Source organism: Myotis brandtii, unplaced genomic scaffold (assembly GCF_000412655.1).
Source record: "Myotis brandtii unplaced genomic scaffold, ASM41265v1 scaffold316, whole genome shotgun sequence".
In the NCBI taxonomy this organism is placed as follows: Eukaryota; Metazoa; Chordata; class Mammalia; order Chiroptera; family Vespertilionidae; genus Myotis; species Myotis brandtii.
In genome coordinates this window covers 1,519,663-1,547,031 of record NW_005362116.1, presented here as the reverse complement: position 1 = coordinate 1,547,031, position 27,369 = coordinate 1,519,663, and the positions used below count along the sequence as shown (strand labels likewise).

The following is a 27,369-nucleotide window of genomic DNA, read 5'->3' as shown; positions in this document are numbered from 1 at the left end:
CCATGTGCTAAGGTGCTTACAAGCAAGTCGGAGTAGTGATAATACTAACACTTACTTCATCTAGACACAGGCTAGACTTCATCCACACGACATTTCAGCCTCATGTGGGAAGCACTTCCAATTACTTTCCCTTCACAGATAGTGAAACTGGGGCAGAGAAAAGATGACCAACTTGTCCAAAGTCATACATAAGGGGTGGAGTCCAGATTCAATCCCAGATAGTCTAACGGTTAGACTCTAACCTCATAGCCTCTGACTTCAGGATGACCACGCCCCCAGTGCCTCCTCTCTGATCCCCAACCCTCTATGTTTATCTCCAGTCTGGCTTTTGCTTCTTCTTTAACCTTTGTTCTTAGTGTAGACATACAAAAGCATTTGAAAAAGTATAGCTCCACGGTCTTAGAGCTTAGATCTCTTCTGGTGAAGCATGAAGGAAATAATACATTCATGCAGTTCTGAAATGCGCCATTGACAAATGGGAGCATTACATTTCATGACCAAACAGAACATCATCTCAGGATCCGTAAAGAGAGTGCACAGTCCAACCTGAAGAAGAGCTTCCCCAAAGTTTTCAGTTCATATTGGACTGAAGAGAATAAAACAGCCCTCCCCTCTGCCTCTACCCCCGTTGTTGACTGATTTGGTTCAGGGTGACAATACGTCTATTCCTAAAGCCTAAAGCATAACAGTCTGAACCAATCACAGTTATCCGGACCCCTCTGCTGGATACATGCCTACATAGCCTATCTTGCCTCGAGGGTTGGTCAAGTGACTCATTTTCATCCAATGAAACTTGAAGGGGTAGTTTCTGGGCAGTTTCAATGAATTATTTTCTCCTCTATATCCATGCCTTCTTTCATACTTGGGATGCTCTTATGCAGTTGCAAGTCATTTTGTAACCATGAGGGGACAAGATGAAAAGTGGAGAGCGAAGTTCAAGGAAGACAGAGTGGGAAGGGAGCCAGTGTGGGTCCCCGAGGACACTGCTGAGCCACTGCCGCTGCCGGCCCTCAGGCTCTCCCCTGAGAATAGGAGATACCTAGATGCTGCAGCCTTCAGCCAGTTGTTTAATAACCTGCAGCCAAAAACTTTCCAACTCCATTTCCCAGATAAATGTAAACACTTCATCTGTGTTCTGCCTAATACACACTCTCAAAGTTGATTCTTGTGGTTTACACTCTGAGCCGGGAGTCAGGACACACATCCAGTTCCCACCTCTGCCATGTACTCACTGTGTGTCCTTGGGAAAGTCACTAAACCTCTCTGATCCCGGATTCTTATGCATAAGAAGGTGCTAATTCATCTTCTGTTTATCCTCCAGAGGTCCCTGTGAGGATCCAATGAGGCAACAGACCTGAAACTGCTTTGCTAATGCAAAGGTCTGTGCCTGTGGGGAGCTGCGGAGAGGACTTAAAAGTAAAGAAGACCAAGAAGTTCTCGCCCTCATCAGGGAGGAACATGTGCAGTAATCAAAACCATGCTTGCCTTCGCTGTGTGAGCTGGGGCCACAGTGGAGGAATCTGCTCTTCTGAATCCCCGCCAGCTTGTTAGTGGCATCATCCAAGCTTGCAGTTGACTAATTTCCCTTGACTGCATCAGGATAAAGCTACACTGAGCAATCTGGTCTGCAGCACCAAAGGGAGCTGGCTCAGCCGTGTGAAGGAACGGTGCACCCCAGGCAGCTGTGCCAGGGGGCCCGCTGGCTGTGCAAGCTCACCACGCTACCCCAGAGCTCCTCCAGGGGACACCAAGGGTGTCCTGCCTGTGGAGCTGCTTCCAAGCTCCCAGCTGCTCTCTTTCACTTCTGCGTTTGTATGGATGTTCCCTACATTTCTACTCTGTGATGTGGGATGGCCATATTAATTCACTACTCCAGACCTGGGCACCTCAGCACTATGAATGGTTCTCCTGCATCCTTACTTAAACAACCAGATAGCAATAGTCTAAGGAAGAAAGGATGCAAGTGCACATGGTCATTGGCAACACGGAGTCTGCTTCTGTCATTTGCTTTTTTGCCTTCCCACTGCCAGGATTGAACCTAAAGAGAAACTCGACCAATCCCTTTCCCCCCAAAGCTGTAAATTGTTCCTCAAATTTCTGGAACATGGGTAGAGTCTCTTAGCAGAATAGCAGGGGGACCAAGCAACCCTGGAGATGGTCCAGCCAGCCCACCAACCATACTGTGAGGAGATGGACAAGCACTTTCTCCCCTTAAAGAGCTCAGAAACAGCCATATAGACACAGGGCCTCAGGCACTGCTGATTTCCTTCTCCCATCCTCTTGTCTGATTGGATCCCCTCCTCTTGTCTGATTGGATCCCCTCCTCTGATTCGCAAAGGCTAGGGCAGTAGGAACTAATGCAACTGAGGCAGACAGGTTGGGTTCAAATCCTGGCTCTGCCACACACTGAGAGCCTTCGTGTTTGTGTTGGAGAAATTGGGGATTGAACTGAACCTCCCCCTGATCTCACGGTGAAGATGAAATGAGATGATTCAGTAAAGACTCAACATAGAACCTGGCATATAGAAACAGAAAGAAAGCATCTGGCACACATGCACAGAAAGAAAGAGACTACATTTGTGAGTGTGATGTGTGTTCCATGGAGACAAAGACCATCGTGCACCCTCCACCCCCTGCTGGCACTTGCTAAGTAGGAAGGGATGTGGCAGGTGATGGCAGTGATCCACTCTGGGGAGCATTTCACAGACCCTGGACCTCCTCTGGAGAGCACAGACCCCACTATTGGAGAGAAGTGCTTCACCAGTAGGCACATGTGACTGTCTAAATACCTGAGACAGAAATCACCCGGTGTGTGGTCACACGCTATCCCTCTCTGTGTCACCTCTACCCTCTCGGTGACTCAGGTCTCTGACAGACCGAGAGCCAATACAGTGCAACCAACTCACTGCCCAATCCCCTTCCAGGAAGGCGTTTGCTAGGGTACCAACCCTTTGTTCCTGTGTTTGCTCAATGAATATTAACTAAGCACCTGCTATGTGCCAGGGACATAAAATACTGGCTAAATTTCCCCATGATCATCACTGTGGAGTGATCATGAACCACTTTTTTTTCCTGCTTTCATCAGTAAAAGAATATGCTCATTACATCTGAAGATAATGTCTGCCTTTCTTTTCAGAATAAAATGTGCTTATCTATGATGCTGCAGTGATCCATCCAAAAACAAAAGCAGACTTGAGATAAAGCCCTGATCTCCTTCAGTCTTGGACTACATCCCCCCAGTCTCTTCTCACAGGAACTGTGCCTCCCTCTCCTCTGTGCAACCACCACACTCTACCCTCTGACACATCACCATCCTTTACCTTTCTGTTGCCCAATCTCTGTAAGCTTTCCCAACGTCTCCCATTTTAAAGATACAGCCAACTCCTCAATGGGAATTTTAATGGTGATTTCAAATAGGAAGGGCAAGTTTTAAGTTGCATTAAATGAATGGCCAGAGCATTTTGGAGACAAAGAACCAATGAACTGGATTCGCCCACCAAGATTCATGCAGCTCCAGCACCAGTGTGCTATCATGTTCCATGCTGATTTGTGTGGGTCACAGCTCAGAGGCCAGAGAATGGAGGACAGCTGACTGGGTTCTGGATGATTGTGAGGACGCTAAACCCTGCTTCATTTTGGAAGCTGGACTTGATCGATGAAAGCAATGGAGCTTTCAGGCCTAACAGATCATCAGTCGCCTAAAAAGGAGAATGAGCGAAGACCTGGGAAGGTGGAGACTTAAAGGGACCCTCTCAACGCCTCCTGTGCAGCTGAGACCACTTCCGTGTCCATTGTCTCCAAATGACATCCAGTTCCGCGCTGTGGCTGACCACACTTGCTGGATCTGGGCTGACCCTCTCACTCCAGGACCCTTCTTCCCCTCACTCTCCCATCCACCTACTCTGCCTCCTACAGTCACCCCAACCAAGCCTGCATCTCCTGGGATGGAAGAGGAGTTTCTACAACCTGCAGGCAGTGCTTTCCTCCTCAATGCTCCTTCCTCCTGCCCTGCCTCACTGCATATGTCTGGTTAATGGCTAACTCTTGTCCACTTAGTCATCACTTCGGCCAAGAAGCCATCACTGAATCTGCAGTTGGTTGCGTGCCCCAGCTCTGCTCTCCTGGCCTCCCTTGCTGCCCCTCTCAAGACTGCACTGACAATGCTACTGGGAGCACCTGCCCCCGGTGGCTCCCACACCAACCCTCACAAAACATCGATGCCCACTGCTTAACTGTTAGCACTCAACAGTGTTCGTAGAATGAATAAATAATCAGAACAAAGAAACAAGAGGCAAAGTTGTAGAGAAGTTTACTGACAGAAAAGAAGAACAAAGCCTAGAAAAAAAGAGTTGACATTGAGACAAGAAAAGAAAAAGAGAGGAGAAACTCTACCTTAAAAAAACAGATAAATAAACAAGAAGGAAGTATGTGGGGATGTTTTGGAGAATCCCAAATTCCACAAAAACCCCACAGAATTAAAATGCTGGCATGCTCATATGACACAAGAAAACTGATGTGGAATTGCTGGAATGCCATTAAATATTTTTATGGTTTTATTGGTGCACTTTTGATTAAATAACCTTCAGAATGAAAATGTGTAGGGATTATGTAACGAAGCAGATGAGCCCACAGTATTTTCACCAACACAAGGAATCCCAGGGAGCTTTTGCATTACAAAAGCTTCTTGTATAATTTGAAACACAACTGGACATAATTAGTAGAATAGAACAAATGAGCACTGAAAGAAAATACCATCCTCATACTTTTAATACGGAATCGATTACTTTAAAAAGCAAATCCACAGCAGGCAAAGCACTGGAGAGATGGTTTGAAAGAAAATTCTGCAAATTAAAACCAGGGCACAGAAAGTTCTGGGTTGAACTAACAAACGATGCTCTTCTCATAAACACGGGCTATAAAAGGCATTTAAGCTGATTTAACAATATCAGCCGGTTAATACTGTATTCATTTAATGCATGGCTTTAGGATCCTGTAAAATCGTTTTTCAAATTTTAGCATCTGACAAAACAGAATTAGCACCCTCATTTCTATGATAATATTGTTCATTTAATGCATGGCTTGGAGTTCGACTTCAAAGTGAATCAGAAAAAGATGCCTTTTCTCTTGTCGGAAACATCTCTTCATGCACCAGTGGCTGGACCTTACATTTTAGCTTGGAATGCACAAAATCACTCTCACATTTCAACTGTCCTTTTATAATTCAATCATTTAGTTCATCAGTCTTAGGTAGATTCTGTAATACCCAGCCCATGAAAGCTAAAACCATTTTTAATGTCATCTTTTCATGTGTATTCTCTGGAAAGACCTGGATTGAAAGCTTCTCCAGATAATACAGATAATACAGAAGATGCACTTAGCAATGAACTTAATGCAAACATGCAAAGATGCCCGGAATGGCCAAGGAAAGCCGCTTCCACCCTTTCAACCTTACTCCTCCTATCCTCAGGATTGGCACTGAAAATCAAAGCGTGATAATGAATTAGGTTTGTACAAACAAATGCCCACAATGCACAAGGGCTTCCATCACTGAAAATAAAGACTGTTTTCTCTCTAAAACACTGATATTCCTCCTCAAACATCTACCCGGCAAGCAAGAGAAAGCTGACAGTGCAATGAAGGGTGAGATGATAACGTCCTCTCCCGTAAATGAAACCCAGCCCGCAGAACAAGGAATTCAGACAGATTGGCAGGGAGTTCTCGAATTCTCGATGGAGCTTCAAACATTCACCCCCTTGCACTTACAAGAGCCCGCGGTGGGGGGGGGGGGACGACTCTAGACAGAGGTAAGTGACTATTCTAGACAGACGGAAGAAAAGCTTGCACCATATTACTGTAGCAATCGTGCTACTATGGAAACAGGAGAAGGTGATGGAGAAATCACAACAAAAAAACCACCACCACAATTTGGCAAGGCCAAATTGGTAAAATACACTTCGGTTGGGAGAGACAGTTCAAGAGAATGAAAATAAAGATTTGTCAATTACCAATTGAATATTAAAAACCCTCAAAATGTTGGTGTTACCAACTGAATGTTTGTGTTCCCCTTAAATTCCTATGTTGAAGCCTGATGTGGTGGCATTTGGAGATGGGGCCTTTGGGAAGTAATTAGGGTAAGATGAGGTCATGGGGGTGGTCCCTCATGAGGGGAACATGCTCTTATAAGAAGAGACATGAGAGCTCGCTCTCTCTCCCCACATCCCCCCCAGCACACACACACACACACACACACACACACACACACACACACTTCTTCCCTGAGCACATACAGAGAAAAAGCCATGTGAGTACACAGGGAGAAGGTGGCAGTCTACAAACTAGAAAGGGAATCCTCACCAGAAACCAAACCCTGCCGGACCTTGATCTTGGACTTTCTAGCCTTTCGAACTGTGAGTAAATAAATTTCTGTTGTTTAAGCCACTCAGTCATATTTTGTTATGGAATATGGAGCTAACTAATACAGTTTCTAAGTGTGTAAACATTACATCCTACTTAGTGTATTCCAGTAATACTAACTATGGGCATGTCCTTTGGTATAGCAATTCCACATCTAGATTTTACTAAGTAGAAGCACAACCAACCCTGCAAAAATACATGCAGGAGTCCATTCACTGTAGAAAAGAGATCAGTAAACAGCATATGCCCAGCAAAGGGGATGGATTAAAAAGTTAATGTCAATTACAGGTGACAGAATGCCCTGCTTTGCAAATGCACGTGATTACAATATGAGTTATAAAGGCAAGTTGCTGAATATTCTATAAAATGTGATTTTATTTTTGTAGAAAAGTTATGTATGTATGTTCATTTATGCAGAAAAATTTGAAAGAATATGTGCCAAATGAAAAGGGAAAGGGAACATTTCTGAATTGTTTAAAAATTTACATATATTGTCTATATTAAAATAAATGAAAAGTTATTGTTAAGTAGTGATTCATTTTGTGATCTCAGGCTTTTGATATAAATCCACTAACATATTTGGTCCATTCCTTTATCCTTTAGGGAAGCAGAGTTCATGATTTTACTGTAGAGATTTCATGTAAAAATGTTCCGAGTATCTTTCTAGTTACTGAAATAATTATGTATATAGTCCTAATGCTGATTATTTATGTTGAAAGCTAACAAAGAGATGTGTAGAGGGGATTAATGGGATTTCTAATAGGTTTCTTTACATAACGGGACAATTTGGGGTAAAAAATAACTTTTTTTCTTAAGTGATCTATAATAACTGGCATGTCTACTTTTAATTATCTTAATCACCCTCTTTTCATTATTGAGTTGACACTGTGTGTGTATCTTAATGAATTTACAGAGATTATTTCAATCGATTGGTTTTGTTAACAGAACAATAAATTCTGACTGATAAGAATTCAGGATGTAATTAGTTAGCTCTTCTTATTATGCAAATTTCTGATACTTCTGTAATGAGTAATTAAAGATTAATAAGAAAGATAGTCCCGAATTAGCTGCTTCTTATCTGTAAATGCTTCAGGATGTGTGGGGATCAGGCTTCATTTGCATATTCTCAATGACTGGTAGTTAGACAACTTCTATCTGAAAGTCTCCTGGGGGGAAAACCCTGCCCCTGGCCATCGAGTTTCACAGGAAGGTGGCTGAACCCTCAACTCCATCCTCTTCACTTCTGCTCAGGAAGTGGGAGGTCAAGCCAGACTGTTTCTGAGTCCTCACTGTGCCCCTTTCTCTGGGTAGTGATCTTAAGGCAGTCATTTCTACCTCTTGGTGCCTTTGTCTCCATGCCACTTAGCACAGAGCTGGGAGAGGATCCAATGAGGGAATCCACATAAGACACTTAGCAGGGGCTTGCACACAGTGGGCCCTCTGTGGAAAGCAGCTGCTGGTATTATTCATTCCATAAATATTTAAACTCCTACTATTTGCCAGGCACTGCTCTAGGCACCAATGACAGTTTAATGAATGAACAAGACTAACCCTTACTTTCATGGAAGCTATGATTTTCTTTCTTTTCCTTTTCTTCTTCGGGGCTTTGTAAAATCTGAAGCTCTAAATCATGAGGCCCTGTGGTTGTGTGTTTTGCTCAGAGTCCCATCACAAGCACACACAGGCAGGAGGACACTCAGTCAAGCCCTCTGCCTAGCGAATAAAAGAGGGTGTCATGCAGGAGGCTACCAGAAGTAGGGCCCCTTGATGACACATTCTGCTCAGGGGCTCGGGGGAGCCCAGCAGACAAGAGCAACAGCATTCTCACAGCATGATACACCGCTCTTCAAATAGCACCCTCCCACTGACCGTGGCCTCCTGTGCACTGGCCCAGGGAATCCGGGAGCACCCGGATTCAAAACTAAGTCCCAACTCCAAAGCCCAAGCTCCGTCCCCCTCACCATGCTGCCTCCCTGCCTGCTACACGCCCTCCACGTCCCAGATAGAGGTGATGAGGCCCAGCCCAGGTGGCCCACCCAGGAGCACCTGGTTAAGCTCTCCAGGAGAAGGACCAGGCTCACTGCGGCTACACTCTTTGGGAAAAGAGTGACAGGGACATAAAGGACCTGAGGAGAATCACACCAGAGAACTGGGGAGGAGATGGAGATGAGCAGCTGAATCGGCTCTTGCCAGAGAGGACGGCACTGCCAGGCGTGGCTCCTGCATCTCCCACTTCCCAGTGCTGTGGCCTCAGCCCACTGACTGACACTCTCTCAATCCAAGCAGCTTTGTCTGAGAAAATGCCCAAACCACCCGGACCACCTAGAGTTGCTGTGAGTGACAAAGAGAATGCAAATATGAAGAGGAAAGTAAATGGCACACAGTAGGCACTTAAGTGCCACTTTGGTTTCTGAAGATGAGATAAAGTGTTCTGTGAGTGAGTCTACGACTGCTCTTCACTTTTTCCTCATTTTATCATCACGACTGTTATCACTATCACTGTCATCAGATCAATCCTGCTGGAAGTTAATCCCCACAGGAGAAGATCTAGCAGTTTAAGGAAAACCTTGCCACGCCTAATTCTGCAGAGGCTGGCAACCCAGGAAAACCAACCTCGTGCTACCCTTCCAGCAGCAGCTGTCTGCGTGGTTAGGAGAGCAACCGCGCTCACCAGCACCCCAGTCTCCCCGAGCCCCTCCAACCTCACCACTCACTGAGCTCACAGGGGACTAACCGATCCTCATCCTGGGCATCTAACGCTCTACATACAAAAGCAATAAGACTGTGAACCATTGCTACTAAAAGATCAAAGGAACCCGAAGTGCACAGAAAGCACAAGGCAGCCGCACTCACAGCGATGATGTTGAAGAAGTCATCGTCCCCCAGCGTGTCCAGAATAGACGAGACCGTTTGCTTGGCGATGGTCAGGCGGAGACCCTTCATGCTGCCGCTGACGTCAACTAAGATGACCACGTCCTTCGGAGAAGTCGCTGCCTGGATGTACCTAGGTCAGGGGAACACACAGGGAAACGGAATCTTGACCCTCTCTGCAAGTTTGCCTTTTAAAAACTAACTGAGAGGTTTGTCCATTTCCTACCATTTTCGGTTCCTGCAGTCAAAGGCAATGACTCCATTCTCATCTGGTTCCCATTTAATCCCTAGAAGAAAAATGGAGTTATAAGAAACCCAGAAACTTCAAATATTTATTCATAGCACTTCAAGGCTGCTCTGCTTTGCTGACTGAGTGGACAGGGTGAAAAATCACATGTGAAGACCAACCCTGGAGCTCATCACGTGCTCTGTCGCCCACTCTGGGAGGTGCTGCGGGGCTGCCACAGGACAGCAATTAGCCTGAGTGCACTCCTGCCAAGGCCCGCTGGCGGTGGCACTGCCTTGAGTAAAGCGCTGTCCATTGAGGAAGGACGGGCTGCAGCCCCTTCTGGGTAAAGATAAAGTTAGCCAAGGTCGTTTCTCACTGTCCCTCAAATTGCTGGACCTGGGGCATGATTCACAGGTCTCTGGGCAAGGTGGGCGCATCCCTGGACCTGGGTCAGTTATGCCTACAGTATGGGAGGTAGCAAGCATTTGATATGTTTCTATCGCAGAATATACACAGGTCTGTTCTTTCCTGACTCGTTTTTAAAATCAGGAATTTTGGCCTGGCTTTAAAATAAAATAAAACAAAATAGCCCTAATTGTGCTGTACAATGAAGTGTGAGTTTCAAGCTTGGAGGCCTGGAGAGCTTTTCTTAGATGTAAATGGATTCCAACACCTTTAGCTTCATGGTTTGCAGACAGTTGACATTCTCTGTTTACAACTTGGTTTTTAAGAATAAAACTTTTAAAAAAAGTTTTTGCTGCCTAAAAATAAGATAGAAAATCATTGTTTTCAACTCTCAGTGGTGCTCAGAGATAGAGGATTTGAAACACAGACTTTGGAGTTCAGAACACTAGAAAAATTATTTTCTATGAGGAAATCGTGACTGAGATTGTAGCCTTGAGAGTCTCCTTTCCAATTAATAATGGCCAGCCTTCCGGACCACACGGGGCTCACAGGCATGTGCTCAAGATAACGCCCCCGAGTTATTACACAGATAACTCTGAGATGGCAGTTTGTAATCCAATGAGTCATTTTGTTCTTGTCTTCCTTGTACCTACATTTCCCATCTGCAAATGTGCCTCATTTAATGAGTTCCCTGTAACAAATCAGAAAAAAGTATGAGAAGCCACTGCCAATGGAAGGCCATTAGGTAATGAAGATAAAATAAAGCTGACATGCTATTGTACACTAAAGGACAAGAATGCAATTTGTTTTAAAAACATCTGACACACTGCTTTGTACAAAGCCAAGTGTAGCCAGATTCATACAGTCTTGACACATTTGCAATTATATCCTTGGTGAGGCTAGGTAATGTTCCACACAGAATTGCTTTGAGTCCAATATAAAGAGAATTTATCTTTTAATGTGTTGACTCATGGTAGGCGGTCCGTGGGCGTTTCTGGAGTTGAACTGTGTGTAGTGTTCTTCAATGGCGAGCATGGCTGCCATCCACCCTCCCCATCGCTGTGCTCTACCAGAATGAGAACCTGGTCAGTTCGCTCCTCCTGCCCAGCATTTAGGCCTGGGCCTGGGGGACAGGAATTGATGCCACCGCATGCTCTCCTTTGGACTGAGTTCATTTCTCTGCAAGTGGGATTGTCACTCCTCCCAGTCACTCTGACAAGTGAAGGACAGACAGCAGAGACTAAGAAAGGGGGGCCCAGCCCCTCCTGCCCTCAGGAAGCCTCACATCTAGCAGAAAAGCAGACACTAGGTATGAAATCACAAGAACCAGAGATGTCCGGAAGGACAGTACCTGAGGCTATGCTAGTGTATAAAGGTGGCTCTAAAAGGAAGAAGGACCTGAGGCTGTGTTAGTGAATAATGGCGGCTCTATACCTGAGGCTATGTTAGTGTATAAAGGTTGGCTCTAATCCTGAAGATGAAGGAGGCTCTTCAAGCTGAGAACAGAATGATGGCACATTAGGGCTGAGGTAACAAAGGCCTACCAACTGGGCGGCTTGACAGGAGTGTATGCTTTCACAGTGATGGAAGACAGATGTGCAACATCAAGGGCCATGCCCCCTCTGAAGGCTCTAGGGAAGAGTCCTTCCTTGCCCCTTACCTTCTGGTGGCCTCAGCGGTCCTTGGTGTTCCCTGACTTAGAGCTGCATCTCTGCAATCTCTTTCTCATCTTCCCATGGCTGACTCCCCCTGTGTCCCTGTGTCTTCTCCTCTTTTAAGGACACCAGTCACCTTGGATGTAGGTCCCACCCAAATACAGTATGATCTAATCCCAACTTAACTAATTACATCTAAGAGACCCTACTTTCAAGTAAGGTTACATTCCGGGGCTCCAAGTGAGCATGCATTTGTGGTAGAGACACCATTAAACCCACTAATGGGTTAGATTCATGAAACCTACGTGAGGAGTGGCCACAGGGTGAAGAAGAATACCCCAGGTAGAGAGACCAATGTTTGCAAAGGTCCTGAGGCTGAGAAGAGCACGTCAAGTTCAAGGAACTGAAGGAACGCTGGTGTGGCCGTGCCCAGTGCACAGACGTTTATGCAGAGGAAAGAGCCTGGTAGCAGCAGGAACCTGAGGCCCGGGCTCTCTGAGTCAGGACATCAGTGCACACTGAGTGAGGATGCAGGCAGTTCTAGGCACCGCTGCCCTGGATGTAACAACAAAAGTCAACCTGGTCTCCAGGTTGCTCAAATCTGACCTTTGGATCAAAACCTTCATTTCACATCAGGGAATCCAAGGTTCTCCGAGTTCAATAGCTTTCCCTGAGATTTCTAGTAGGATGAGAACTTGAGTTAAGTGAATAAAAATAAACCGGGAGGGACATCTGAGGGCCTTTAACCTGCTTCAGCACATCCTGAATCTCCGGGACTGGAAGGGCAGGGGCAGCATTCACCAAACTAATTTGACCACTGAGCCCCTTCTCCCCAAAACAGTCTCACAACAAAATGTTTTAGGAGAGAAACTTCAGGAAACTCTATTCCAGATGGTACCATCTCCCCAAGGACATATCAACTTTTTAGTATATAAGTTTTTGCACAGGTAGATATTGTGAAAATATCCAAGTAACTTCAAATCCCAGAGATAGTAATAGTTGGCTCACTGACATGCAGGGGATTTTGTGATGCAGGGAACTGTCTGTTAATCAAGAGCTACCCCCAGGAGCCACATAACTTCTGGAAGTGCCACAGGCCTTTGGGGACCCACCCAGGCTGGATGGGGCGTGAATCTCCAGGCAGGAGGAAGGATGCAGCTCAGCAGACTTAGCTGCTTCTCCCTGGGCCTCGCGGCTTCACGGGCAGCGCCAGCGATTGCCAAGCTGCCTTCCTCAGCTTTCAGAGGACAGTCTCCAGAACATTCTGCACATCCTTGAGGTGAGACTCAAAATAATGTCAAAATCTCTACTGCAGACTCCAATGCTCAAATCTGACTGAATGTAAAATATTGTACAACATTCATATACCCCATAGCTGGTCCCCCGGAGTCATTAAAACTAATATTAGAGTGAAATTAATTTCATCTAAAACAACATATGACTTCATGTTCTCCTTTAGCACATGCAAACGAACAGCGGGGCCAAGAGAGCAGAGCCTCATCCAGCCTCGTCTGAAAGCTGAGCCACATGCTGCCAATAGAATTGCATGTGACAGAAAGGTTTAAGACAGTCCAACAGCACTAACAACTGCAACAAAGAGCACAGTAAACTCCAAATATCTTTTTGGCCTCTCGATTTATTTCTGCCCTCTACCTCAACAAAGGGTATCTTTGCCCATTGCTTTTCTTCTCTCCTTAGGGCCAAGTCCTTTCCCCAATACTGCCCTGGAGCCGCTAATGACATCCAAGTCATCTGCACAACCCACCACCTGAAAAACACTAACTCTCACATTGCAACCTGGGATTTCTCTTCCCTATCTGAGAATAAAAGCCCAGAACGATGAGGAAAGAAAGGAAGGAAAATCAAGAGGTAGCAGATGTTGGTTTATCCCTAACTGGGTAAGTTCTACCCAATTCCTTCCTCGATATTGTTTATTCAGCCCCAAATCTTAAGTTTAAATAAATACCTCCCAATATAACTTTGGATCTAAAGTAGCTGGTCTACAATGAAATGCTAGCTTAACATGATTGAGTTGTAATCAAATTTGGAATGTCTTCTAAGACAATCCTCCAATATCAACCACACTTCACCTACTGCTAACCCTTGGTGAGGAAGGCGGGCAAGAGAAAAAACAGAAAGTAACACTGTGCAGGGAACCTACTCTTGACGTGTTACCAGCCAACAGCAGCTTGCAGAGAGCTCTTTGGTTATCCAAACTTGTAGAGAGCTCTTTAGTTAGCCATCCGTTCCCCTCCTCGCAGCTGTACTGGGAACCAGCTTTCACCTTCGTGTGGCCCAGAAATCATGACAAAGACCAGAAAAGCAGTTCCCTTTGTGATCATCGAGCCTCCTACTGGAACAATCTCCTGAGATGACGCTCTGGGATGGGGAGAGTCTGATACTGGGGAAGGAACTGAGCTGCTTATCATCATGCATACATTTAATTGTTGTCTGTTTTTGATTAGCTACTGATCTGTCTATGACAGATAGTTTTCTCCCTATATATATTTAAGAACAGCTACAAATGACTGCCAGTCAGCCATATCATTGAGGACAGAGGGAAGAATTGGCCAGAACATGAAGGATGGATCAGCACTGAAGGCCCCACCCAGGCAGAAACTGGGACACACACAGGATTGTAAAATCATGAACTGACGAGGCTCTCAGGATAGACTCACTGTGCAGGTACGACTCTGCCTCCTGGGAGGTGATGAGCCTGGAGATCCCTTTTAACCTTAACATGGTGGTCATGAGGCATCATGATGTTAACTACCAACAGAAGGGGACACCCAGTGTCCCGGACTTGGTGGATATTGGGATAAAAGGATAGAGACTTGGGAGGACTTGGAGAAGAGGGAGCAATGGAGGGGGATGGCAAAACTCTACATGGCTCTACACTGTGTTTATGCCCATTCCCTCCTCGGTCACTCAGTCCTTTAGACAGAAGCTAGTGACCAGTTTCCCAGAGAGGCAACAGCTCTATTGTTCCTAGGGAGGGAAGGCTGCTAATACCAGTATGATAGGGGATGGTAGATGTGCTGAATTTTGATCCACTGAGTGATATATCCATTTAACAAATACATACTGAATACCTTCAATGCGATATTCTTGGTGCTGGTGACAAGTGATGGACGAAACAAATGGCTCTGTCCTCCTGGGGCAGGTATCCCAGTAAAGGAGACAGGGATTGAAAGCCTGATGCCTCAGGACCGTAGGCCAGAGTTCATATTTTATAGGGTAACAACCACCATGAGAGCAAACAAAAAAAAAGAGGTGGTTGAAGCATTAACACCATTGCCAACTCCCTTTGACCCTGTTGGTATGTCCTGGGTTAGTCAGTTCATCTCTTGGCCTCTGTTTTCTCATTTCACAATGGGCATTGCAGGAGCCCCAGCTCAGAGGATCGTGTGAGGGTTAATGCAAGCAATGCGTGTATGAGCAGCCAGCAGAGAGCTCAACAAACAGTGGCCACCATCACTATCATCAGCAGGAGAGTTACATTCACAGCAATCCCAAAGGCTCTCAGGGATGAAACTGAACTAAACAGAGCTTCACTAGCCCTGAGTAAACAATCCTGCAGAGCCCAAAGGCCCTTTAACAGCAGTTTTGTTGTTGCTGTTGTTTAGAAGAGCTTATCTGAAGTTCCCTGTTCAGTGAGACCCTTTTGTAATGTAGACACTAAAAGGCAATGCCAGTAGTACCTTGAAAACTGCGCATCAGATTATACAAGTCTTTTTCTACAGAGTTATACTATTCAACACAGTAGCTACTAGCCCCATGTGACTATTTCATTCTACACTTAAATTAATTAAAAGTATAAAATTAAAATCTTAGTTCCTCAGTCTCACTAGGCACATTTCAAGTTCTCAGCAGCCACCTGTGGTCAGTGGCTACCACATTAGACACTAGATACAGAGCATCTGGGTGGTCACAGACATTTCTTTCAGACAGCACGACAGAACTGTTGCCACCTGCCCTTACACATAAGGGATACTTGTGGAGGCCTATGTGAAGTTATGCAGAAGTGGACAACATCATCACAGGTATGCTTCTAGGCTAATGCTGACTAAAATTCTCATTCCAGAAAGAATTTCCTTCCACCTCCAGAGATGGGATTGTGCTCCTTTTCTGTGATCCCCCAGCACCCTCTATTTCCCCTACCTTAGCATGAAACACACTGTAACACGACGATCTGTTCATCTCTCTCCCCATGGTGGTCATTGTCCCTTCATTTAGGCGCCCACTCCAGGCAAGGCCACAGTATCCTCACCAATCCCCATAGTTTCACTTGACTGGCCTTACCCACTGTCCAGTGTCCTGGATTTCCCATGTGGGCACATGACCCAGACCAGGCTAATCCTTGGACTTTCACCCAAGCTATTGAGAAAGATGCTGTCTCTTCCCAGGACCATAACTGAAGAATGACCCTGAAAGCCCACGGCCACATTCTCCATTGCGAGGAGATCATCTGCCAGGGAAATAAGGTCAGAACAGAGGAAGGTAGAGGTGAAGAATGAAAGCAAATAGTCAAAATCCAAATGGCATTGCTGACTTCTGGAAGCCGTCTGTGCCTCAAAACTGCACAACCCTTGAATTTTGAGTTACATGAGCCAATAAATGTGCCCCTTGCTGGAGCTAGTCATAACTGGGTTTCTGAATCTTTCAATCAAAATCCCCGATGAATGCATGTCCCAACAAGAGGGGCCTGCACAAGGGCCGAGGCCTTTTCTGTCCAGTTCCCCATTTTATCCTCAGGGCCTCACACAGAGCTCAGAACAAAGCAAGAACTCAAGATATATTTTTGTAAGAATAAAGAAACATCCCTTCTGCTTAAGAACATGCATGCTGATAACTGGCTTATAGTATTATGTCACTCTACACATGGAAAGATGCATCATGGAAAGAAAAACATCCTAGCAAAAAAATGCCCCTGGATCCTTTTTCCAATAATCATGTTATGTGCTCTCTGTTCAGAACTCAGCACTGAGTGACCGCGTGACATTTATCAGGCAATGAAAGCCCTTTGGAGGACTGTGACCTATGTCTACATTAACATAGAAAAGATGCAGAAATTTTACAAAGTCAAAATTCTGCTACAAATGTCATAAAAGAACTCTAAGCATTTCTGAGTCAACTGCTCTGACTGATGAACACCTTGTATGTAATTAATCCCCCCTATTATATAAACTCTCTATTAGAATTCCCTTTTATTGTAGACTGAATGTTTGAGTCAAACCCCCTGCCCCCCCCCCTTCATATGTTGAAGCCCTAACCCTCTATGTGATGGTATTGAGAGGTGGAGCCTTTGGAAGGTAATTAGGTTTAAATGAAGCTATGAGGGTGGGGCCCCATGATGGGATTAGTGGCCTTTTAGGAAGAGTAGGAAACACCAGAGCTTCTTCTCTCTACCATGGGAGGACTCATGGAGAAGGTGGCCATCTGCAAGCCAGAAAGAGGGCTCTCACCAAGAACTGAGTGTGCTGGTACCTTGATCTTGGCCTTCCCAGCCTCCATACCTATAAGGGATAAATGTCTGTATTTCAACCTTTCAGTCTATGATATTTTGCTATGGCAGCCCAAGATTATTCATACACCTTTATTTTCAAATTTCCTCATGACCATAGTTTGAGGGCTTCCTGCTGGTGGAGACAACAGATGACCTCTGGTTTCTTCTTATCTGCTCCACTTCAGCCAAATACCACATGGCAAGATGATGAGATGTCCTTGTGGCTTCCTCAATGGATCAGCCACCCACCATGCTCTCATTTCAGCAACATCTGTGTGAAATTTACTCTCTGTTGAGTGTTTCAAAGCAGACTGCAACTTGGTGATACTGGAACTTTAACAGACCGCTGTTTATTATAGCGTTATCTTTAATAAGATACTTATTGTTTAAATTCCTGTGAGCTCCAGGAGGAACATGCATTCCCTGCTGAACACAGCTCTTGGGAAATAGTGAATAATCTGGCAAAGCAGACATTGGCAAGCAAGTCTCAGGGGACAGATGCTGTGTGCAAGGCAAGCAGCTCCTCGGGCGGAGGCTGGCAGTCTCTGTGCCTCGGAGCGGGAAGACATCAGGTGCCTAGCCTTACTTAATGAAAACATAAAAGACTCCACTTAATTGCTCCAAGATTATGCAGGATGTTTTTTCCCCCCTTCTTTTAGGTTGAGCTTGTTAATTTGTACAGCTGTGTTGCTGGCACAATTGCAGCCTCGAGTCCTGTTTTCACAACTTGTAAGCAAAATTAAAACTTCCCTTTTTAATTAAAATTCAAACCAAGCCAGAGTTAAATTCCTATTGCAAAGTAGAGGCCTGGGAAGGCTCCCAAATGAACACCTGCTTCACGGCAAGATGGCCAGACTCTGACAAATGCACTCATTGGAAGGTGCTGCTGGTGGCCCCTAAGGATAGGTTCCCGACATCCTTGGTGCATTGGCCATTTCGGCCCCTTCTTCCAAGGGCAGTTGGCTCCAGAGGGGGAAAACTCAAATTCAAATTTTCCATTTCCTACACCTTTCAGTCAGAACTTAACTCCTCCAATGATGACTTGTTCATTTCCCCGATTATAACAATAGTACCAATAATAATAATAATAATAATAATAAAGGCAAACTCTTGTGAGGAAGTTTAAATACTGTATGTCTCACACCACCATTCCCCACTTTGGGCAACTCTATGAATGACTGTATTGAGAAAGATGCCTGGTGCGTGTGCACAAGGGGGTGCAGATGCCACATGGCCAATCCTATCCTGCACCTGCTGATAGATTTAATAGCTTTTTAATTGGCACAAAGTTGACATGCAATATTATATTAGTTTCAGGTGTACAACCCAGTGATTCAACATTTAAATACCTTACAAATGATCACCGTGGTAAGTAATAAACAAATGTCACCAAGTAGTTACTACACCACTACTGACTGTATTCCCTATGCTGTCCATTACATCCCCATGACTTACTTATTTTATAACTGGAATTCTGTTCCTCTTAATCCACTTCACTTATTTTTCCCATGCCCCCACCTCCCTCCCCTCCGACAACCATCAGTTTGTTCTCTGTATCAATGAGTCAGTTTCTATTCTGTTTTGTCTGTTCCTCTGTTTTGCTTTTTAGAACATTTCATTTTCTCCGAAAGGAAGGGGGACCAGTTTTAACCACGAACCCTAAAGGAACATATCACATGTCCCTTTGTTTGAATCATAACTCTCCATGCAGGATACTCACCTGGATACTGCCGGAAAAAGCCCTTTGCACTTCCAAAGTACTGCCATATGAGAGACGGGTCACGGTCAAAGTTATCCACAAAAACTTTGTTTAGGGATTCAGACCAATAAACACCATTGACAATTGCTGGGTCTGGGGGAAAAAAAGAAAGAAAGAGAGAGAAGATGTTACAAACCAAAGTGAGAGAACCTGGCTGGCATTGCATAGCTGGCGGTGACCAGCAGGAGGCCACCTTGCAGAAAGCCACAAAGACAGTGACAGCCCCTGGAAACTCCATACATCAGGGTGTCCCCATCCTGCCCTGCGCGAGTCCTCCAGCAAGTGGGAGCCCTCCCAATGGCTCCTTCCCTGAAAGGCACATCCCTTTATTCTCATGTGGCCCACAGTTCTCAAGGGAGCAAAGAGAGACCTTCTTAGCATTTTTTTACACTTTCCCCCACCCTGAGCCTGAACTCAGCTTAACAATAGGAAAAACATGTGTGTGTTTTTTTCTCACTGCAGTTACCTCAGCCAACACAGTCTCGTTCAAATTCTCTCCACCTCAGCCCTAGAAGTTTGCTTTTTTTTTTTTAAAAAAAAAAAAGGTAAGTAAATTGGAATTGTGCAAGTAAATCTCTCCACTTCTTTTGTTCAGCGGTGGGAGCGCAGGACGGAAGGTACCACCTTGCTGCGCTCTTCTGCTGGACTCCTTTGAGCAGCCCGTGGCAGAAACTCCAAAAACGTATGCATTGGTGAAGAGAGGGCTGGTTGGCTGGGTGGGTGATTAAAACGAAGATTACAGACAGCTGTCTACTCTCTGACCCGCTATCCCAGGAGCAAATCCCTCTTCCTCACCCTGGGTCACCCAAAGATAACCCCTTGTCCCACACATAAGAATGAAGGGCAAGGGCACTGAAGGAGAATGGACAAGATTTCTGGCATACTGGTGGAAGCAGGGTGGAGCAGCGAGGATGTCATGACTGTCCACTTTTTGTTTTTTTAATCTCCGAAACTCCTGTTTCAAAATGATACCACATTAAGCAACATTCCGTTCTAACTGGGGAAATAATTGTCCAGTCCCAGTCTGATGAGAGTAAGACTAACAACAGGATGAGCATATTAATAAATAGGGAGAGGAGGAGGAGAAACCTTTCAGTGCTTCCTGTGGGACAGGCACTGTGCTATTTTATCTCCTACCACCCTACCTCAGCCCTCCAAGACAGGCTGCCTCGCTACCCTGCAGGCTACACGAGTGAAAACTGAGTGAAGAAGGTTAGGTTCCTCCTATCGGCACCCCACTAGGAAGTGACAAAACCTCTGACCAGTGTTTTCCTTATTTGTAAAATGGGGGTAATAGTGCCCACCATCAAAGGCTGCTTGGAAGGTTAAAATAATTGACAGAAAAGGCCAAGGGTATTCCTAAAGCCATCTATGGAGGTATTTCACTGGCCTGAAGTCCCACACCCTCCCCAGAGCTCCCTGTGGGACTCCAAGCCACAGCAATCCCACCGTGGTGTCCTTATTCTAAATACTCATCATCACGCACAGCTGAGGGGATGAGGAGAGATTGGGTCACTCCCGTCCTCAATCTCACGGTAAGACAATGAGATAAATCATGTCAGAAACGTTCATATGAATTAGGTACACTGACTTGCTCACTATAGTGCACCCTATCCCCCGCACCCTCCTCCACACAATCTGCCCTCTGCCAGCTGGCTGCCCCCAAAATGTTCACCTGGAGAGGTCCCAGCAGAGCCCACAGTGGCTCCTGACCCAGTGGGCATTCATGGTGTCTTGTCTTATTGTCTTACCTCTGGCTGCCTTATTTTTTCAGATCACTTATTAGGACTCAATAGGCAATTGGGATTCTGACTCTCATTCTAACTCTTGTGAACAATAATAACCACATCACAGGCTAGGAGAGTGAAAATGACCAATTCAACCTTTTGCCGCAAGTAATTTTAAGAAAGACTTGATCTTTACAATCCTGGAAAATGGAGCCCTTTATTGTTCCTGTCCAAGCTTGACAAAAATTATTCTGACTCACTCTCTGCTACAAAAGCCCCTTAAATTAATCCTCAAAGATGCAAAGACAATAATGACACTGAAAAAAATCTATGGTTCTTGCCTCCTCCGTCAATGGCCTCAATTATGTCAGTGTCATATGAAAACCTTTCACAATTAGAAGCAAAAATTCCAATTCACCGGATAACTGTCTCAACATGTTAAGGAGTCAAACAGTTTCCAGTTAGAGGATTCTTTTTTCTCGGTAGTGGTTTCTTTGGAGGCGGTAAGAGTCAGTCCTTGCCTCCAGGCGGTCCTGGAAACCTAAGATTACCACCTGGGGAAGGGTGAATACATTCAGAAATGGCGGTGGTCTAAGGATCGCTTTGCCCACTTCATTTGGACCTCAGATCTTGCTATGAAATTATGCCTCCTCAAGAAAAGGGGGCCTCAATTTTCCTAGGGCGTGGTGAGCAAGAGAATCAGAACCACTAAAAGATATGATCTAGTTAAAATGGAGACTGGTGCACACACCTATTTCATCAAATATCTCAAATAATCACAGTGTATTGATTTCACAAGCTTCCTTAGCAAGCAAATTAATAGAAGAAAAAAATCTTGAATTACTGTCCATTGTTACCATCACCTAAGAGATAGAAGAGAAAAACAGGAAAATGATGTCATTATTAAGTGGGGCATTCATCTAAGTATTTGGGATTTAAAAAGACTTCAGTTAAAAATGGTTTCCCCAGCTCATTGCCAGAAAGCAGAAGTGAAGGAGCCCAAAGGGTCATGCACCCCATGTACCCAGGACCCCAGCCTTTCCAGCATTGACTGAGGAGGAGGTAGACATTACCGGGGTGTGGACAACTCCCCAGCCTGATGTTCCCTCCGTGCTTGCTGAGCAGATTTGCTTTCTTAAGGTCACTTGTAAAAATGACAGCATCCTCCTTAGTGGTAGGTTTACTGTGTTTTGTTTCAAAATTTGTTTAAAAGCCCCCTTTGCTTCATTTAGGATTTTCCAAGAGTCCTAAATTAATTTGAGCGTTAGCTTTCACCTCCACCCTTAATCGTCTTAGGGGTTTAATGTACTGTATTAGCTTCCTGTGGCTGCTATAACAAAACACCACAGACTAAGTGGTTCAAAACAGAAATTTATTTCAGAGGCCAGAATGCCAAAATCACGGTTGGCAGGATTGGATCCTCCTGGGGCCCTGAGGAAGAGTGTGCCCCATGCCTCTCTCCTAGTTCCTGGTGGCCCCCAGCAACCCTTGTTGCTTCCTGCCTTGTAGATGCATCACTCCAACTCCTGCCTCCATCTCTATATGGACTGTCCCCTCTATATGCCTTTGTCCAATCACCTCTCCTTTTCTTTGAAGAAACCAGCCATTGGATTCAGGGTCCACCCTCAATTCAAGATGATCTCATCTAAAAATTTTTAACTTAATTACATCTGCAAAGATCCTATTTCCAAAATAGCTCACATCTGTAGGACATACAGGAGGCCGATGCTCAACCCAGTACAGGTACTCTCTTACTTATCCTACAATACACCCATATTCCATAGTTTGTGTGTATTCCTTTTTAAACCTAGATTAATAAATGCAGGCTTTTTACCCTACAAAGGACGTTTAAAGGCCTTCTTCCTTTTCTTCTTTATGGGGACAATTCAGATTTTTATGTCTGTATTATAATTTTATGAGCTTCCTGACTTATGTCAATGGGTCCAACCTATAATGTACAAAATTGGGTTAAAATATTTTCCTTAATGTCTAGTGTATGTGTCAATGCTCAGCCTACTGTGCTCAGTATAGCGAATGCCACATAACACAGTCATTTTATCCAATGTTCCTCCCCATTCCACATCAACTTATTATTCATGTTGGTCCATACGAAGTCCAGGAATAGCGGTTCTGCTATCTCCTGAGAGATTAAATCCCTTCCGATGCCAGTCAAAATTTATCAGATGTTCAGCTTTTAGTAAAATAGATAACTAGCAGATGTTTATAGAGTGAGAGTCCCACACCACCTCTGTGATCAATTTGCAATTGGTATCTGAAAAGCATCTCACACATCTCGGATCTGTCTTTGTAATGTATCATATAACCCAGCAAAAATCACCTTTGCAGCCCTAGCTTGTTTGGCTTAGTGGATGGAGCGTTGGCCTGCGGACTGAAGGGTCCCAAGTTAGATTCTGGTCAAGGGCACATGCCTGGGTTACGGGCTCGATCCCCAGTGGAGGTTCTGCAGGAGGCAGCCAATCGATGATTCTCTCTCATCATTGATGTTCCTATTTCTCTCTCCCTCTCCCTTCCTCTCTGAAATCAATAAAAAATATACTTTTAAGAAATCACCTTTGCAGTTTCCTTCTTTTATTTCCCCCCAAATAACTGCTCTCCCCCATGGTTGGCGCTTGGAACAGGGGGGTCACCTGGTGTTACACATGGCTAAGGTTCTCTCCACACACCCCCTCCTACACGCAGTCACACAACTTTCCATTTCAGTTCTTCATCTTTGAAGGAATAGCCCCTCTGGTCATCATCTTTCAGTCACCAGTCCCATCTCCTGAGTCCTGCCGGAGATGACCAGCCCTTTGGGTTCAAGCAAATCAATGAATGTAAGCACTTAGCACAGCCACTAGCACATACAAAACGCTCCCCAAAGGGGGCTGTTATTTACTCTGTGCATTAGTAAATGAATAAATAAGAACTCCCAACGTTTGTCCCTGTTCGCTACAGAGGGTGTCCCCAGGCAGCACCCTCCCAACAGTGGGTGTCCCTGTTCCCTACAGCAGGTATCCCTGGGAGCACCCTCCCTACAGTGGTGATCCTGGGCAGCAGCCTCACAGAGCTGCGAACCAGTCTGGGACTCAGGCTTTGGAGCTGGAGTCTAGGGTTTGAGTCCTCGCTGGACACTTGTTAGCTAACAGCTCTGCACTGTGACAACTTCCCTGAGCTGCCGACCTCATCTGTAGAAGGAGATAGAACTGGCCCTCCCTCAAAGGCTGCTGAGAAAAGGCATGTAAGGTGGGAGGCCTCCTAACCCTCAGAGGGTACCTCACTGGTCTCATGCCATTCTATGATGAGCCCCAACCCCGGGGCAGCTCAGCGGTTCTAAGACTATCCAGGTGGGGTTCTTCCTAATCTCATCCTCCCTTCCTCAAATTATCAGGGCAAGGCCCTGTTCATGGATCTTTCATTCATTTGATCCGTCAAGGAACATTTATGGAGCATCTACTCTAGCAGGCATTCAGCCCTGAGCCAACAGACTGTGAAGCTGACATTTCAGTCTGAGGAGGGGAGACAATGGACAAATAAGGAGAATTCCAAGTAGAAATGGGTGTCACAAAGGCAACAAAAAGGAATGGTAAGCTACCTGTATGGAAAGAAGGAAGGGGAGTGACTCAAAATGGATGGTCAAAGATGAACACATTGAGGAGAGACTGGAATGCTAAGTAGGCATCAGCCCAAAAATGCGGTGGCCAACAAGAGCTTTCTAGGCAGAGGGAGCAGCACTTCAGAAAGCCCTGATCTGGGAAGAAACCGGTATTTTGAGAAACAGCAAATCAGAGCATGTTGCTGGGGTCAGGGGAGAGGTGCAAGGTGGGCTGGAGGGTGGGCAGGCCACAGCAAGCATGGGTTTTCTGCCAGGCATACGTTCCTAAGAGACCTGACCTATGCTCCACTAGTGCCAAGGCCCCTCACATATTTACTCACAGTCCTCAATTCAGGTCCTTTTTCTTCTGAACTCTACAGTGAGCATAGCCTGCTTCCTCTTTCCAGGACACCTCTTCAAGCAACCAGGATCTTCATGGAGTTTCCTCTCCAGACCTCAAAGTCATTGATACACACCCCATCTTTTCCCTCAATATTGTTTACTCTCCAGTGAATTAACAGTACTGGGTTGATTTAAACTTGCCACTTTCTGCCACAAAAGATGGGTCCATTTCTAGAGAATCTGAGTATATTTGAAAGATTATAGGCTAATGTAGAACTACTATTACCCTGAAACCATTATTTGAAGGGAAAGGACAGAGTTCAGGTTCAACTAGGGTTTGAAGTGTGGCCTTTGTTTTAAAAAAAGGCATTTCCTGCCTTGAACAAGGCTGGAGGAAGGACGTTGGGCTTTTCTAAGGTCTTTGAAAGTGTGTGTCTTCCGAATTTGAACTCGCACCTAGCCCGGGGAGAGGGCTTGAGCCACGCAGGAGTTATCCTCAGCACTACATGTTGGATCCGATTCAAGAGGAGAATGGCTGGAGAGTTTTCATGTCTCCCATTTCAGCATGACATCTCTCCTATTCATTCTAAATAGATCATAGATTAAATAATGAATAGTTTCTATGCTAATTATCAAGTACTTATATGTATTGGAAAATAGCCCTTAATGTGTGTTGAATTATAAAGTAGGTTTATTTGCCAAACATTTACTGTTCCTCTAAACTCAGTGATGTGCTAGATATTAAATGCAGGTTTCACATTTAATTCACAAAGCTGGAGCCAATTTCTGGCAGCCCTGGGACAGGAGGGACGAAGAGAACGCATGGCCCAATGCTGAACCTCTCTAGATGAAGTTGGGAAGCAAAATGAATGACAAACAGGCACCCCTACCGGCCTGGCAAATCTAGAGAGTGCTCTGGACTCTCAGTGTGCTAGGCTTCAGGGGTCATTCCCAGGTCACATCAAGGACTAAAGTCTTCTGTTTCTTTGCTTTTTGCCTTAAATATATGAATTTTAAAGAGTCCTCCTCCCTTAACATACTATAAATCTTCTTCCTGGTCACTCCTCATTCTCCTAGAATAAACCATTCCCCAGTCTTAAGAAGAAGAAAAGTACACAATAGAAATAAAAACAATGATGATGACATTGATAGCAGCAGAGATTGTCATTTCTGGAACATTTACAATGAGCCACACAATATGCAGGACCCTTTCCAGGTAGGTATGACATTGATAGCAGCAGAGATTGTCATTTCTGGAACACAATATGCAGGACCCTTTCCAGGTAGGTGCAAACAACTCTCCCTAGCCCCACTTTACAGATAAGAAAACTGATCCTTGGCGCATTGAAATCATTGCCTGAGAACATCACCTTCCTAAGGTAGAGATTAGCTAAATTCCTTGTCCAAACTATTAGCTGGAAGAAGACTTGAGGGGAGGCTGTGAGCTCTATTTACTGCCTCCCAGAGAGACGCAGGGGGAAGAGGAATGGGGTGCCTAGAAACGTACAGTCTGGACACCAGGGAACAGGTGGCTCATAGCAGGCTGAATGCCCTCAGCTGTCAACAAATAAAGTGGGAGGTCGCTGGAGAGGGGGACTGGGATTAGGCAGTCTTTGGGCCCTGACATGGCAGCTCTGCACCTGATGCTGGGGACAGTGAGTTGAAGGGGACATAGTGGGTGAAGACAAGGCAATGCTGGGGACAAGAGCCCTTCTGCAAAGCCCCTTAGGCTTCCACCTCAGCATTTCTGTGCAAAGCTGTCAGTGAGGCTATGCCACCACCATAGGCATTTGGACTTGGGGTCTAGAGTGAAGATGAGCACCATCAAGGGGCTTCTGACTCTAAAACAGCATTTGATAAATTGCAGTTAAGCTGGTACTCACTAATGTAAAACACCCCTTGTGCCATGCGATATTGTGGCACTCACTGAGTCTCCCTGGAGGTCTACAGCATAAAGCTGAAGAAGCAGAGCCTACCTCCTTCCTGAGGGTTTGCTCTGGTTGGAAAGGGAATAGACTCCTCTTGGACAGGTTTGGAGATGGGGTGAGCACAGTCACCCTCTTCCCACCAGCATGTATGAAAACACCAACCTTGCATGGCCCTCACAGAGGCTCCCTGGAACTCGGTGTCCTTCTCTTAAATCTGCTCTAAATACCATGGCCAGACCACCCACCTTGCCCCAGAAACAGCGGTAGTTCCTGCTATCCCATCATACAGACTAACCATCATTGCCTGGTGCTCCAAGCCACTCTGATCCAGCCCAGGATCCCTTTCAAATCTGCTTGCCCTCCAACACCCAACTACATACACCCACTTCACAACCCTGGCCAATCTCACTGAGGCTTTTCCCTTTTTCTCTTCTAATGATTATATTTATAGTAGCTGTTACTACTACTACCATTGGACAACCTGCTGAAGGGTATAAAACATGGCCTGGCCAGTGTGGTTCAGAAGTTGAGTATCTACCTAAGAACCAAGAGGTCACAGATTTGATTCTGAGTCAGAGCACATGCCTGGGTTGTTGATCCTCAGTAGGGGGTGTGCAGGAAGCAGCCAATCAATAATTCTCTCTCATCATTGATGTGTTGTTTTGTTTTTTATCTCCCTCTTCCTTCCTCTCTGGAATTAGAAAAATCCTATATAATAAAAAGGGAATATGCAAATTAACCCTTACACCCTCACAAGATGGCTGCCTATGACCAAGCCAGCAGGGGGGTTAGTGAGGGACGACCAAACGAGTGAACAGCAGGCTGCGTGGGGCGACCAGGCTGGCGGGGAGGACAGTTGGGGGTGACCAGGTGGCATGGGGGGGCCGTTAGGGGTGACCAGGCCGGCAGAGGGGGGCAGTTGAGGGCAACCAGGCCAGCAT

General features: G+C 45.4%; 1 protein-coding gene across 1 annotated transcript in view; it reads right to left on the bottom strand.

The window, feature by feature from the left end:
- LOC102261892 (voltage-dependent calcium channel subunit alpha-2/delta-3-like) overlaps window positions 1-27,369 on the bottom strand; it is a gene marked incomplete at its 3' end in the record, with an annotated part of 535,527 nt that overhangs the window by 48,388 nt on the left and 459,770 nt on the right. The window contains exons 7-9 of the mRNA XM_005870310.2: window positions 18,801-18,932; window positions 9,512-9,572; window positions 9,268-9,418 (exon numbers count right to left, since the gene is read on the bottom strand). Coding sequence (XP_005870372.2) covers window positions 9,268-9,418; window positions 9,512-9,572; window positions 18,801-18,932 — 344 coding nt within the window. The remainder of the gene's footprint in view (window positions 1-9,267; window positions 9,419-9,511; window positions 9,573-18,800; window positions 18,933-27,369) is intronic.